A 17021-nucleotide genomic window follows, 5' to 3' on the forward strand; every position below is an offset into this window, starting at 1 on the left:
CTCAACAATGGTGACAAATTTTTCAGATAAACAGATCAACTCTGAGCATCACAAAACAAGCTACTAAAATCACAAAAAAGATTTTTGTCACCATTGTTGAGGTTCATATGCTGATTCTGAAAGACACCATTCAAAACTTTGTCAGCATAATAAAAAAGAAAAATAAAAAAAACCTAACCATTAGTTAATGCAAAACTAACATTTAACACAGAGTTCAGTCTCTGGAGAGAATGATTGAATCACCATCACTAAACGACCAAATTCATCTAGTCAGAATTTCTCTAGCAGTTTTTGTTATAACGATCATGCTTTGTAAACACAGCCAAAGCAAACCTAATGTTAAAACATCAAGAATCAAGAGCCTTCAAACTTTATTATATTCTATAAACCCACGTAGAAGGCGATGTTCTTGTGACCTTGTACAACGTTGCCTAAAAGTTCTCTAAAGGTGACGAAAATTCTGAACTGTTACAGAACATGTGGGACATTCCTAAAATGTCCTCTTTTGGTAGTGAAAGTGCTGCAATTTAAGGTTCCTTATATGACTTTAGGGGGACGTTCCAATTTGGTTAATTTTATGGTCACATAGGAATGTTACAAAGAGGATATTTGGGACATTAACTGAACATTCCCACATGGTCCTCTGTTGGTCATTTAATACCGTTCCCGATATGAGTTAATTTATGGTCGTGCGAGAACGTTACAAAGAGGAAGTTATCATCAAGTTATCAGAACGTCCTATAGTAATAGTCCCCTAAACATTCCCAGAACGTCCTGAATGTTCCCTGATGTTCCACCAAATAACGTTCCCCAAAACTTAAAAGAACTCCACGTCGTGACTGTCACTGAATGTTCTGGGAATGTTACTAGACAACGTCCTTAACACCAGTGGACGTTCTGAGAATGTTCTGGGAACGTAAAATTTCTAGCAGGGTAACCTGTCACCTAGTAACGTTCCCAGAACGTTCAGAGATGGTCACGATGTGGAGTTCTTTTAAGGGTTGGGGAACGTTATTTGGTGGGCCTTCAGGGAACATTCAGGACGTTCTGGGAATGTTGATGGGACCATTACAATTGGACGTTCTGTTAACTTCCCAAATATCCTCTTTGTAATGTTCTCGCGCAACCATAAAATAACCAAAATAGAACGTCCCCCTAAACTCAAATCGGGAACGTTATTAAATGACCAACAGAGGACCATGTGGGAACGTTCTGTTAATGTCCAAAATATCCTCTTTGTAACATACTTTTTTGACCATAAAATAACCAAATTGGAACCTCTCCCTAAAGTCATATAAGGAACCTTAAACTGCAGCACTTTCATTACCAAAAGAGGACGTTTTAGGAACGACGCCTAGAAGCCCAGAGCTGAGGACAAGAAATCCCAAGCTGAAGATGGGAAGCCCAGAGCTGACTACACCTTTGACTCAAAGCGTGATTATTTTATTTTATACTTTAATGATGAAGTTTTATTTGCCTTTACATTTTTGTTTATTATAAAAAGAAAAGTAACCAATTAAAATAAATTTACTTGATTACAAAAGCTGCCTACCTTGGCTTGATTTATAGTGTTTCAAGACTTTGATCAAGAACATACCACAGAGGAGTCTTCTGTCAGTAATTTAAAATGTTTATAATTTAGGCCAGACTCGACTTACTTCACCTAACCTGAAATTAATAAATAATAAGGATTACGATCAAAATACACACCGTAAAACTCTCTCTCTCTCTCTCTCTCTCTCTCTCTCTCTCTCTCTCTATATATATATATATATATATATATATATAATTATTATTAAATTATTTTATATATTTTTTATTTTATTTTAAAAAACAGCATATGGGAGGGACATTGAAATGTGAATCATTTTAATTTGGGGCTGAACTATTCCTTTAAACTAGGAATCATTTATATAGTTTTCAGACTTATCTGTGCTTCTGCTTTTTCAGTATAATAGCTAGAATTCTAGTTCTGCTAGAATACAATTTTTCCATTCTTTCCAAGACATGTACTGACCCTTCTAAATGAGGTTAGCACACCTGAATCCTGGAGTGATGCTTAAGCCCTTAATGGCCCTGTATAGACACACAGAGAGACCAGATGAGACTAGTGTCTACATACATATTTGCAGAGAGCGCTGGAAGGCAGAGTGATTGAGTTAACATCGGCATTGTTTGAAATGTCACCATCTGCCTCACAACTGCTGAGCCCCAATCAATTTAAAATGAATACTGTTTCCTCTCCCTCCAAATCCAGTAGCAAGCTTTGAGATCTTCATTATAGATTGGCCTAATGAGCTGACGATCTGGGACAGACACTAGAAATTTTCTGATAACGATCATGACATTTGGCCTCTAAGAATAATTTTAAAGCCATGCCCATATATTAAGCATCAAAGATATACAATAAAATACATCCTATCGTATAATATATCTAAATATATATATAGTAAAAATAAATACAAATATACATATTTATTTACACACACCCATTTTATTAATAATAATAATAATAATAACAATATATATATATATATATATATATATATATAAAATAAAAAATACATTTATTTTAGGTTCTATGATTAATAATAACAATATATATATATATATATATATATATATATATATATATATATAAAATAAAAAATACATTTATTTTAGGTTCTATGATTAATAATAACAATATATATATATATATATATATATATATATATATATATATATATATATATATATATATATATAAAATAAAAAATACATTTATTTTAGGTTCTATGATTAATAATAACAATATATATATATATATATATATATATATATATATATATATATATATATATATAAAATAAAAAATACATTTATTTTAGGTTCTATGATTAATAATAACAATATATATATATATATATATATATATATATATAAAAAATAAAAAATACATTTATTTTAGGTTCTATGATTGAACTTAGCTCACAAAATTGGAAGCAGCTCAACAGTAATTTGCAAAATAAATAAATATATACAAATTGCTTGTGATAAGTCAAAAGCTTAACGCAATGCATTTGTAAGTGTTTTCTGGGTGTGCAAAGAATTGCAAAGGTTTTCTGTAAAAGAGAACATTTATTTTAATGAAAGTCTGATTCCATTTGCACGTCATCAAATGAACTGCAACCAGCTCACATTTACAGTTGAACACGTTCAAAACACAGAAACAATAATATTGAATGTACATATTTCAAGAATATTTAGTCATCATTGTGGTATATAAATATTTGGTACAAAATTTCACAAGATATAAAGCAAAGTAGTACATGGACATAATCTACTCTCCCAAGCCACTGGTACAAAGCACTGTTCATTAAACCAAGTTTTTACAGCATGAGTAACCATCTTTTTTTCTTTTTACAGCATATCATTGACAAAGAATGGAAATTCTGCTTCTAAAACACAAATATTTACCTGCTCGAACACTGTTCAGAGCTGACTCACCCCCTCCTAACCGTAGAGGTGAAGGCAATCTCAGGCTCATTTTGTGGTTTGAAGAGAGGGCGCAATCATCACGGAGTGATTTACTTTGAGATTTGACTCACACCTCAATACAACACTGTTGTGGTTAACATTCAGCTTAGGAATAAATCAGCTTTTATTACTTCCCTGGTTATTCGACGCCCGCTATTAAAAGCAGAAGGTTGTCAGAGGAAAACTGAGAATTCAGTGACAATTTTGCTTTTGACCCCTTGATACCATAGACCGTAATTCTATGTAGGCCTATAGATATTAATGTTTCATTCTCTTTTGCCTGGTTTGACTCTTTTCATCTGTAGGTCTCATCTGGATAAATCGTGAGAAAGGAAAAAAAAAAAAACATCCTACAGTGTTTAAAGGTAATAGTATGGAATGTCAAGTTTGCAGCATGTCATTAAGGGACCGTGTTGAAGTGTGTCTCTCACAAGAAGAAAGTCATATTAAGCAGTTCTGAGTTCAACCAAACGTTTGTCAGACTACTAAAGGAAGCAAAACACATTTAGGTCCAATGACATAGCAGATAATTGTAAGCTTCTGGCATTTTTTTTTTTTTTTTTCACGTGGATGATGAAAACCAGTGCCAACCATGAAACATCTTCTGACCTATTTTCTAGATGGGTTTCACACAATCAGTCTTGATTCCAGTTACAGGACAACACGTCTTTTCTTGAGTGCGTAAGTAGATTAGTAAAATTATGCAAATTGTTAATAGTAAGGGTTTGAAAAATCCTCCCAGTTATTAGACAACTCCTATGATGTTGAACTGTTTGATTCTGAGCTGCCCGCTACACATTGAGGTCTGATGGTGAATTCACAGGCTTGATTTTGGCGGTGGTTTCATTACTTTCATAAAGTACTCTGCTTTCGCCTTTTAGTCAATGACCTGCTCAAGTTCACTTAAAGTGTTTCACAGGCTCACAGTCAACTGATAAACTGTTCTTTGCAGCAGTATTTAAACAGCGCTTCCACATCAGATGCTTGGCTTTTCAAAAAAACATTTTCAGTGAAGGTTACAGATATGACAAACTGTAGACATCTCCAGAACAATCTGGGATTATGCAGAAAGATGTCACCACAGATGATCTTTCTGAGGAGAAGTCCGCAGACAGATACGTCCTCCTCAGAGCGTGAAGTTCGTCTCCTCTTTTGAGAAAACAGCCAATCACGACAGAGAAACCGGCTGCCTGATTGTAGGACAAAGAGAAGGATAAAAGGGCACTTTGTAAAAGAAATTAGGCTGCCTCATTCTGCCACTCCAGTGTTCAGGTAGAGGCAGATCAGCAAATGAGTCTTGTTCTGCAGTCTGTCCATTAGGAGTCCCAGTCGCTGTCGTCCCCGCCGTACATGTCTGCTAACTTCCTGAAGCGTGGCCCCCACTCGCTGAGGTAGTTATAGTCCTGCTCCCCCTCCGAGGACACAGACCCCAGTGAGCTGAGCGACTCGGCCACCGATCCGTTACCTTCATATGCGTAGGTGGCCAGCGAGTCATAAGGAGGAGCCGTGGGGTTGCCATCATTTTCCTGCACACGCTGGTTGATAAATTCCCGCACGTCTGCGTTCTCTCTGGACGGCACAATGGTCCTGCGGAGTGGCGGAGGGGGGTAGAGCGACTCGGAAGGCAGGATGTCCCGACGCAGTTTGCTGTCCTCCATCGCTTCTGGATGGCGAAGCGCTCCGATGTCAAAGGCTTGCGTGTCCTCCTCGCCGCCACCCTCATCATTGTAGCTGACGACATTGTCCCTCACGTCCTCTTTGGAGATGATCAGTGGCTCTTTTTTCTTCTGACGTTTCAGGGCAGCAAACAGCACTACGATCACTACAGAACAAGAGAAGGAAAATTTGAAATATTAGTGATGCACCAGAATGAAAAAGCTTGACAACTATTATGAATACTGGTATATGTATCAAAGGTTTGGGGTCAGTAAGATTTTTTTTAAAGAAATTTTGCTGGTCATATAATTAGAATATCATCAAAAAGTTGATTTATTTCACTAATTCCATTCAAAAAGTGAAACTTGTACATTATATTCATTCATTACACACGAACTGATATATTTCAAATGTTTATTTCTTTTCATTTTGAAGATTATAACTGACAACTAAGGAAAATCCCAAAATTCAGTATCTCAGAAATTAGAATATTAATTAAGACCAATACAAAGAAAGGATTTTTAGAAATCTTGGCCAACTGAAAAGTATGAACACGAAAAGTATGAGTATGTACAGCACTCAATACTTAGTTGGAGCTCCTTTTGCCTGAATTACTGCAGCAATGCGGCGTGGCATGGAGTCGATCAGTCTGTGGCACTGATCAGGTGTTATGAGAGCCCAGGTTGCTCTGATAGTGGCCTTCAGCTCTACTGCATTGTTGGGTCTGGCATATCGCGTCTTCCTCTTCACATTACCCCATAGATTTTCTATGGGTTTAAGGTCAGGCGAGTTTGCTGGCCAATTAAGAACAGGGCTACCATGGTCATTAAACCAGGTACTGGTAGCTTTGGCACTGTGTGCAGGTGCCAAGTCCTGTTGGAAAATGAAATCTGCATCTCCATAAAGTTGGTCAGCAGCAGGAAGCATGAAGTGGTCTAAAACTTCCTGGTATACGGCTGCGTTGACCTTGGACCTCAGAAAACACAGTGGACCAACACCAGCAGATGACATGGCACTCCAAACCATCACTGACTGTGGAAACTTTACACTGGACCTCAAGCAACGTGGATTGTGTGCCTCTCCTCTCTTCCTCCAGACTCTGGGACCCTGATTTCCAAAGGAAATGCAAAATTTACTTTCATCAGAGAAAATAACTTTGGACCATTCAGCAGCAGTCCAGTCCTTTTTGTCTTTAGCCCAGGCGAGACGCTTCTGACGCTGTCTGTTGTTCAAGAGTGGCTTGACACAAGGAATGCGACAGCTGAAACCCATGTCTTGCATACGTCTGTGCGTAGTGGTTCTTGAAGCACTGACTCCAGCTGCAGTCCACTCTTTGTGAATCTCCCCCACATTTTTGAATGGGTTTTGTTTCAAAATCCTCTCCAGGGTGCGGTTATCCCTTTTGCTTGTACACTTTTTTTCTACCACATCTTTTCCTTCCCTTCGCCTCTCTATTAATTTGCTTGGACACAGAGCTCTGTGAACAGCCAGCCTCTTTTGCAATGACCTTTTGTGTCTTGCCCTCCTTGTGCAAGGTGTCAATGGTCGTCTTTTGGACAACTGTCAAGTCAGCAGTCTTCCCCATGACTGTGTAGCCTACAGAACTAGACTGAGAGACCATTTAAATGTTAATTAGTTAATTAGCTGATTAGAGTGTGGGACCAGGTGATATTCAATATTGAACCTTTTCACAATATTCTAATTTTCTGAGATACTGAATTTGGGATTTTTCTTAGTTGTCAGTTATAATCATCAAAATTAAAAGAAATAAACATTTGAAATATATCAGTCTGTGTGTAATGAATGAATATAATATACAAGTTTCACTTTTTGAATGGAATTAGTGAAATAAATCAACTTTTTGATGATATTCTAATTATATGACCAGCACCTGTATACTTTTATTTAGCAAGGATACACTAAAATGATCAAAAGTGACTTTTACTTTGTTACAAAAAATCTATTTAAAAAAAAATGCTGTTCTTTCGAGCTTCATATTAATCAAAGAATCTTGTAAAAATGTTTCATGGTTTCCACAAAAATATTAAGCAGCATAATTGTTTTCAATGTTCGTAATAATAAGAAATGTTCCATGAGCAACAATTCAGCATATTAGAATGATTTCTGAAGAATCATGTGACACTGAAGACTGGAGTAATGGCTGCTGAAAATTCAGCTTTGCAGTTCAGTTTCCTGTGGTTGTTCAGTTCACTGACTGTTCTTGTCAATACTCAATATTATGTTTGCTGTTCTGTGTATTTTTTGTCCAGTATTCTGAGAAGTGTTATTTTGAGTTTGTTTTCAAAAAACATTCATTGCTTGCGATTAAATCCAGACTTTTTTTTCATTAAGTATGCAGCCAGCGCTGACCAGCAAAATGGATTCAGCAGCAGTGAAAATTCTCCTCCTCTTGCAGGGCAAACAGTTCTTCGAGAGACACACACAAGATTTATACCATCCAAAACCTTCCTGGATTTTTCCACCTTCATCCATCTTGTCCACTATGACAATGACAGTCTGTGTGTGTCTCAATGTGGAGACAAGAGCGCACCTGGCCAGAGACGGACTTCAAGGGACGTTCAAGTAGTATGTAGACTGGGTTCTGCTATATAATGGGTTCTCCTCCATCTGTGAGAGTGGGGAGCAGTTTATTGCACCATCCTCAGCCATCGTCCTAATGGACGCTAAGCCCAAGCACACCACAGACAATGAGCCAGAGCCTGCCGCAATATGAGAGACAGAGCCAACACCTGAATCACACCATGTCTGACCAGGTGTGTGAGCCAGCAACATTTTCCGTCATTGAGGGAACACTAGTGGAATACGAGGTGATTAAATGGAGCCTATTCCCTTCAGCTAAGGTGGATGTAAATGCACTAAACTCTGAGCTTTTGATTGATTTGGAAAATGACTTCATCCTGCCTGTTTCCATACCCTGTACAGAGTCTCTTTCGTCACTCAGCACAGAGTTGTTGATGGCTCTGTTCTTGCGCTGCCTCCCACTCCCACCTCCTCTGCCTATTCCGAGTTGGCCAAGAGAGCCATTCCTAAAATGTCTGCGTCAACCAAGAGGGTCTTTCCTGAGATCTGTCCTGTATTGACCAAGGAGTCCTGAGAAGTTTGTCTGTTCCAAGTTGGCCACAGAGGCCATTCCTAAGAAGTCTATCCTTGGTATGATATTCTAATTATATGACCAGCACCTGTATACTTTTATTTAGCAAGGATACACTAAAATGATCAAAAGTGACTTTTACTTTGTTACAAAAAATCTATTTAAAAAAAAATGCTGTTCTTTCGAGCTTCATATTAATCAAAGAATCTTGTAAAAATGTTTCATGGTTTCCACAAAAATATTAAGCAGCATAATTGTTTTCAATGTTCGTAATAATAAGAAATGTTCCATGAGCAACAATTCAGCATATTAGAATGATTTCTGAAGAATCATGTGACACTGAAGACTGGAGTAATGGCTGCTGAAAATTCAGCTTTGCAGTTCAGTTTCCTGTGGTTGTTCAGTTCACTGACTGTTCTTGTCAATACTCAATATTATGTTTGCTGTTCTGTGTATTTTTTGTCCAGTATTCTGAGAAGTGTTATTTTGAGTTTGTTTTCAAAAAACATTCATTGCTTGCGATTAAATCCAGACTTTTTTTTCATTAAGTATGCAGCCAGCGCTGACCAGCAAAATGGATTCAGCAGCAGTGAAAATTCTCCTCCTCTTGCAGGGCAAACAGTTCTTCGAGAGACACACACAAGATTTATACCATCCAAAACCTTCCTGGATTTTTCCACCTTCATCCATCTTGTCCACTATGACAATGACAGTCTGTGTGTGTCTCAATGTGGAGACAAGAGCGCACCTGGCCAGAGACGGACTTCAAGGGACGTTCAAGTAGTATGTAGACTGGGTTCTGCTATATAATGGGTTCTCCTCCATCTGTGAGAGTGGGGAGCAGTTTATTGCACCATCCTCAGCCATCGTCCTAATGGACGCTAAGCCCAAGCACACCACAGACAATGAGCCAGAGCCTGCCGCAATATGAAAGACAGAGCCAACACCTGAATCACACCATGTCTGACCAGGTGTGTGAGCCAGCAACATTTTCCGTCATTGAGGGAACACTAGTGGAATACGAGGTGATTAAATGGAGCCTATTCCCTTCAGCTAAGGTGGATGTAAATGCACTAAACTCTGAGCTTTTGATTGATTTGGAAAATGACTTCATCCTGCCTGTTTCCATACCCTGTACAGAGTCTCTTTCGTCACTCAGCACAGAGTTGTTGATGGCTCTGTTCTTGCGCTGCCTCCCACTCCCACCTCCTCTGCCTATTCCGAGTTGGCCAAGAGAGCCATTCCTAAAATGTCTGCCTGTTCTGCGTCAACCAAGAGGGTCTTTCCTGAGATCTGTCCTGTATTGACCAAGGAGTCCTGAGAAGTTTGTCTGTTCCAAGTTGGCCACAGAGGCCATTCCTAAGAAGTCTATCTGTTCTGTATGGGCCAGGAAAGCCATTTTGTGAACTACTGCCTGTACTGCCCAGTTCTTTAGCCCTGTGAGCACCTTCATCTCCTGCTCAGTGCTTTGTTAATTCGCCTCAAGCTAATATGTTTGCTTGTTCTTCCATGCCAATCACTCCACCTGGGACCGTCGTCCATAAGGCTCCACCAGGCTTCCACGTCCTTCCAGCTCCGACTTGGTCAGTCATAGCTCTGCCTGTGCCATGCACTTGCGGGTCTCAGTCTGTGACTTGTCCCTCCACCCCTTTGGCTTTGTTGGGCTCTGCCTTCCCTCCAGCTTTACCTTAGTACTTAGTCCTGGCTCTGCCTTAGCACTCCAGCACCCTGGCTTTACCTCGTCTCCGCAGCTCCTCCTTGGTCTCCAGGACCCTCTGTGTGACCCGGTCTCGATGGCTCTTTGGCTTCGCCTGGGTCTCCACCTCCATCAGCTTTGTCTCGGTTGGTAGTTCACCTGATTCTGTCTGTCAAGACTACACCATGGCTCCTCCCTCACTCAACTTCGCCATGGGCTTTCGTCCTGGGGTTTCTGCTGGGGATTTGACCCTGGCTCCTCTCACCATTATCTCTGCACTGGGTCCTACCGCCTTAAGTTTGTCCCATGTGCCTGCCCTGCAAACACCTCCCGCACTCCTCTGTTTGACTTTGCTTATGGATGTTAATAAGGTACGAGGACGCAACTTCTTGATGGTGGATATGTTATGGGTATTCTGGGTTTAATGTCTGTTTTGAGTAGGTTTTGCACTTGTTTTAATTCAGTTTTCTATGGTTGAGTTTGGTTTCCTAGGTTTTTCATTGATTGATTATGATCTGCACCTGTTCTCTATTTCAATGATTAGTTTGACTTGTATTATTTAAACCCTTGAGATTTTTTTTGTTTATTGTCCGTTCTTATCAATATTATGTTGGTTGTTATATTCTATGTGTTTTTGTAGCATTATTTTGAGTTTGCTTAGCCTACATTAAACAATAAACATTCACTGCTTGTGATTAAATCCAGCCTTTTATTTCATTGTGTTTGCAACCAGCGCTGACAACTTTTTAAAGATTTATATTAGAAAACAGTTATTTTAAAATGTAATAATATTTCACAATACTACTGTTTTTACTGTATTTTGATCAAATAAATGATGCCTTGGTGAGTGTAAGGTATATACGATTACTCCAACTTCCTTTTGGTATGGCTTTAAAATAAGATATGCTGTCTTCAAAAAATTTTCAAAATATTTTTAAAACAAATTGAAATTATGATCTAGTAGAAATGTGGTCATATATTAAAATTAGGCTTATTATATATTGTGCCCTGTTCACAAAACTCTAATTGGTGCTAATTTGTGCAAGCTTACATCTGAAAGCAGATGGTAAACGAAATGTCATTGAAAAATCTGTGTACATTGTGTAAATTTTCTATTGATCTTAGCAGCAGATATTCATCAAATGTAGAAGAGCTTTATAAACAGCCATACATCCAGATGTGCGGTGTAGTAATATATGCATTGGTATTTTGAAGCAGTGATTCAGATGGTGTGTGGAAACAAACCACACTATCAGAGGGTGCAATTCATTTTTAGAAAATACCCCCTTAGTATAATTTAGTTGCTTTTATCAGTGATCTTTCACTGAAATGGAGTAGGAAGAGTTTCATACATGATGCATTACCCTGTGGGTGACACCCACTGTAGGTGTCAGGTTAAGCTCTACTGCACGCATTTCACAGGTGAGAACTATGATGTCAACAGATAGCAACTCAAATAAGCAAGCTTTTCTATAGCAATTCAAATGGAAAAAAAAATCACAGTAAAATGATCAATTACACATGCATATTAGTTATAACAAGACAAGTGTTTCAATTAAAATTAACTCAAATATGATATTCCATTTTTGTTGAATTAAATCAAGACGGGATTCATTTGAGTGTAATTGAAATGTAGCATTTGTTACTCAGTTTCCTGATTAAATAACCAACAAGTTTTATCAGTTCAGCCATCTGAGCATGTCAGAAATTGTTTTTCTTTATTTTCTTTTTTCCCCTAATTGCAAATTATTTTACATGCAGATCATGCGTACACACTTCAGACCACTGGAATTGTAATTAATCAAATGGCAGCGCAGACAAAAGCGCTAACTGACAGGAAGACAGGTGGGAAAATGAACTGAAAAGTCTCACTAACAAAGGGCTTGAAAGATGAACAGTCAGATTCACAGCAGACAGACAGATGGAGGAAGTAGGCATCAGACAGATGGATGTAGAAGAAGTGATCTGATTGTTAAAGTCAAAAGAGAGAAGCGAAGGCTACTTACAGAGCAGGATGAGGATGCAGAGCAGAATGGCCACCAGCGCCCCTGTACTAAGCCCCGCAGAGCTGACCAGAGCCTCAGCGTTGCACATCTCCATGTTGCCGTCTCGGTCGCACGTGCACACCCGAATTGTGAGTGTGCCCGTGCTGCTCTGCATGGGAATGGCTCCATCTTTGATCACCACAGCCACTAGATGGGTGCTCTTGTGCATTCGGCCAAATCCGGAGCGTCGTGTAAAGATTCCAGCTGTGTTATCTGTGGATAGTTGAGTGCTTAGTTTATTAACCCTTAAACACATACCTCTGGTCTGTATCGACTCAGGACGTCATTCACTACCCTTCCCCTCCTTCTTTTTTTTTAAAGTGGTTTTTTTTCCTTAATTTTTTTTTTAAGTTAGACATCAGTCTTCTTAGTGTTCATCAATCAATTAATTATAAACAATGCAACAAGAAAAAAAAAAAAAAATGATAAAAGAATGTCTGTTTTCTGATTTTGTAAAAAGTGTACAGGGTCGCTAGCGACCCTAGGTATGCAATAGTGTAAGTATATTTTTTTTCTGCGCATCAATAATTGAATCTCTAAAGACTCTATAAGTGCGATTCACCTTTATTCCTCAAGGTGGCAATGTCTGATACACAGTGATGACGTGATGTTTCACTCATAATTACCGCAGACATAAAACAAAAGAATACACAAGTATAATCAGCAAAACTTAAAATGGATCAACGACTTATTTCAGAGTAAGTACTGTACGCAAACAAAGATTAGCGTCATTGTCACTTGATTGTGGATCTGGTGAGGAAACGTTCAGCGATCAAAATATTGATTTTGAAGACATTGAAAATGATAATTTTGAGAATATGGTTGAAATCGCAAATATGACAATGACAGTAATTGTTTTTAAAATATCCAGAGAGTTTTTATACTATTGCAGCTGTTAGAGATCCATCCGTGTTAGTTGTAGATCAGACTTGCTAAAGACACGAATATGTATTAATAATTGACAAAACATTCACGCATTTAAGGGTTAAGGAATGAAGCAACTGTCCTTTCTGCAGACCACAATAGGCCTAGACTGACCTAAAGTTATGGCTACTGCAGAACGAGCTGGCTCAGTTTAAACAGCTAGATGTGAAGAGGCCATGTGTCCTAAAGATTTCTCCTGATTGATTGGTCTGTGTTGTCATGAGGAGAGACAGTAAGCTAGTTAGAGGGCCAGACAATGTGAGAGGGCACCCACCTCCATTATCTCGGAGTGAGAAGTTTGCTCGCACTAAGCTCTCTGGTGCTAAAGAGAACAAGAAGCGATGTCCACCGACCGGGTCATCTGGATCCACTGCGCTTATTGTCTGGATTTTCTGTGGTAAAGAAGCAAATGATGACAATCACATATTTACCAAAATGCATAGGACACGTAATTACAAATGCATGGCACTTGGCTCGTTTTTGATAATGTCTCCATCATAAATGTCTTACTTAAATTTCAAATCAAAATCATATTAGTTTCTATCATCACTGTTATCAATTTAACTAATTTGGTTTAAGACGATGTTGCCATTTTTTTAACTTCTAATATAAAAAAAAATGGCATTTTCTAAAGATGCATTCGTGGTTTTTCTTTATCCTTCATTTCAGTTGTTCTTTGCTCACACTCAAATAATAATATGCATAGAGCAAACAAAAAAGCTATTTTTTCTATCGTTTTTCAAATGCATGAAACAAAAATGAATGAATACAAATAGTAAACTACATGATTAGTTTAGTTACATGATGATATATGTTTATTTTAAATGAAGCAAAAGAAATTGCAGTGATATGAACTACACATGAAAATGAAACGTGCATTTTAGTAATATTGTTTTAATTAGTGATATATAAAACAATATTAAAACAATTTGATCCTGTTTTTTTTTTTTTGTAGTCTGCCTTTTGTTCACCATCTTGTTAGGCCTCCTGTTAATTATCTTGAAATTATTCAATTGTATGAAGTTATAATTAGTAACAATTAAATGCATGAGCTTGACTGGCACATATTCTTGTAAGTCTGCTATACCCTATTACTTAAAGCATATTGATTCATTTGAATGTTTTTTAAGTAACAGAGCTGGAAAGGTACTGCATAACAGGAATGACCTATTCACAATGTCATCTTTCAGACTTTACAAGCATTTACATGTAAACACTATAAGCATGTTTAGAGCGAGGAAAGATGTTGGCTCAGTGATAGAGGCTCATGGTTATCTTTAGTTGTCACCAAGGGCAATTTTAGTTTAAATGCATCTCTCAAGGGTGCACTGGCAACATGCTGTGACAAAAATGTAATCGTCCATTGTGTGCTTCATGATTTTTTTCTTTACCAGGCTTACGCACTGGCCAGATTTCTTGCTTGCGTGTTGCTGGCTGGCTTCCCTTTCCTCTGGGCTTTACTTCAGTCTGTTAGAATATAACTGCTGAACAGAACCAAAATACCAGCCTTATCTCACACTGCCGTCACTGAAATACAGCTAATAAACACAATAATTAATAATTGTTTAGTTTCTTCATGCAAGTAACAGAATTGCCACACAAGTCTTTTACCTAAATACAACAAAATTTTTATAACATTTTATAGATGTAGCTGGTAGCATATGAACTTTTTGTAAAATAATAGCTGCTTTAAATTGTTTTGAGTATAAACCTCACTAAATTGTGTTGTATTAATGCTTAAAATGGGGGGGGGGGGTCACAAGATGTCTACTATTTTATGTAATTTTGTAAAATACTGATACTATAGCATGTATGTTCTTAATACAAAGCCTTGGATTTTTTTGTAGCCAATAAATACACCGTGGCAAACACCAGGTTGAACAATTCTGCCAGCCGCTGAGGTGGGCGGGTCAGTGAGGTGGGTGATGACGGACAACGAGGGATACAAGATGAGTCAGGAAATGGAGGAGAGGTGGACAGTTATTATGAAGTGCCTGTGATATGTGACAGCCCCTGTCATCCACCATGACACATAATCTCATCAAGCCTGACAGAAAAAGACTCTGCCGTCTAATCCATGAAGGAGAAATACTCATCACTGATCTCTATCTCGCTCTGGAGGTGTGAGTTCTGTAGAGGTCACACACTGTTTAACAAACGCCCCTGCTTTAAATCGACACATCCATCCGCCGGCCGAACACGAGAAGTGGACTTATTCCCCCTTATCTTACATCGAAATTGACAATGTGGCAGATAAAATTGGAAACGTATACTAAAATGCTCTTTACCTGACCGACTTTGGCATTTTCACAGACGAAGGTCTCGTAGAAGGATGCCAGCGTGGGGGGGTTATCGTTGACATCCAGTACGCGGATGTACACAGGCACTCGGCTGGTCTGCTCGGGGTTGTCTAAGTGTCCTTAAAAAGATGTGGCAGATGATGGTTGACTACTTGAGATGATAGAAGCTCACATTATTGGAGTCACAGGAGGAAACTGGATTTCTAATTTAAAAAAGTAAACTAATATATTTAGTCAATATAAGCTGTCATGGTAAATGAAAACGCAGAAATCTTATTGGAGAAATTTAATGCGGGATGACTTGAGCTTAGCAACCTAAATTCATTCCAAATGAACTGCGGCTGTGAGCCGTGTGGAGTTACTTACTAAACTCGGTTGCGATCACTGATATGTTGTGCCAAGCGAATTCCTCTCGGTCCAGAGGCTTCTGCAGGAATATAGATCCATTCCCAGCATAGACACCAAAAACTCGGTCCACATCTGTGTGTCGATCAATGGAATACCTGCAATTCAAACCATTCAGCTCAACTGTCAACAGTTCCAATGTGTTTGCAACAGTGTTCTTGTGTAGAATAATATTAAACTGTGATGTGACCTGTGACAAACCCATTTGGCTCAATTATGCTCAGAGAAAATGGAGTGTGAAAATCATTAAAAATTCAGTCTGTTTTGTCAGTGTTGTCATAATCATTGTTTTGAATTGAATAATAATCAGATCCCCACTCTTCCTATCCCTTTAATTCTCATATGTAGCAATGGAAAGCCTAATTCATTCCAGTGAATCAGTAAATTAAATGATTCCATCAAAGTGATGAAATCGCTGATTTGAGTCAAAGTAAATTAATCAAAATTAGTTCACTTTAAAATGAAAATTACCCCAAGCTTTACTCACCCTGAAGCCATCCTAGGTGTATATGACTTTCTTCTTTCTGATGAACACAACCGAGTTATATTAATAAATATCCTTCCTGACGCATCTGAGCTTTATAATGGCAGCGAAAGGGACCAATGAGTTTGAAGCTCAAGAAAGTGCATCCGTCCATCATAAACGTACTAAACACAGGGTTAATGAAGGCCTTCTGAAGCGAAGCGATGCATTTGTGTAAGAAAAATATGAATATTTAACAAATAATAAAGTGAAATATCTAGCTTCCGCCAGACTGCCTTCTGTATTCATCTTACGAAGAAAGTGTAACGCCTCTCACAGTTCACAACGCTTACACTATGTCAGTTACACTTTTTTTGTAAGTTGAATAAGGCAGTCCGGTAGAAGCTAGACATTTTACTTTAATAACTTGTTAAATATGAAGATTTTTCTTACACAAATGCATCACTTTGCTTCAGAAGGCTTTTATTAACCCCCCGGAGCCATGTGGAGTACATTTATAATGGATGGATGCACTTTCTTGAGCTTTAAACTCGTTGGTCCCTTTCACTGCCATTATAAAGCTTGGATGCGTCAGAATATTTATTAATATAACTCTGATTGTTCATCCAAAAGAAGAAAGTCACATACACCTAGGATGGCTTGAGGGTGAGTAAATCTTGGGGTAATTTTCATTTTAAATTGAACTAATCCTTTAATCTACATGAAAAGGTTTGTAAACACTGCAGTTTATTTAAAAAAAAACCCTCACTGTTTTTGTGCCAGAAAAAAGAAATGATATCATCAGATAGTTACTGTATATACTTCAAAAAATAAGAAGCTTTTACTGTAGTGAGGCCTTTTTGTAAGTCGGTTGTAAAGTAAACTACATTTTCAAAAGGGT

At 38.1% G+C, this 17021-nt stretch overlaps 1 protein-coding gene across 3 annotated transcripts in view; it reads right to left on the bottom strand.

The window, feature by feature from the left end:
* Positions 1-3098: 3098 nt before the first annotated feature.
* cdh6 (cadherin 6) overlaps positions 3099-17021 on the bottom strand; it is a 36931-nt gene continuing 23008 nt past the window's right edge. For 2 of the 3 annotated variants that reach the window (XM_067362373.1, XM_067362374.1), the window contains exons 8-12: positions 15619-15755; positions 15241-15371; positions 13227-13344; positions 11990-12241; positions 3099-5341 (exon numbers count right to left, since the gene is read on the bottom strand). In XM_067362373.1, the coding sequence (XP_067218474.1) occupies positions 4836-5341; positions 11990-12241; positions 13227-13344; positions 15241-15371; positions 15619-15755 (1144 nt within the window). In that variant the 3' untranslated portion in view covers positions 3099-4835. The other variant, XM_067362375.1, reaches the window with a different exon arrangement.

The sequence above is a fragment of the Chanodichthys erythropterus genome, chromosome 16, assembly GCF_024489055.1.
Source record: "Chanodichthys erythropterus isolate Z2021 chromosome 16, ASM2448905v1, whole genome shotgun sequence".
NCBI classification, from domain to species: Eukaryota; Metazoa; Chordata; class Actinopteri; order Cypriniformes; family Xenocyprididae; genus Chanodichthys; species Chanodichthys erythropterus.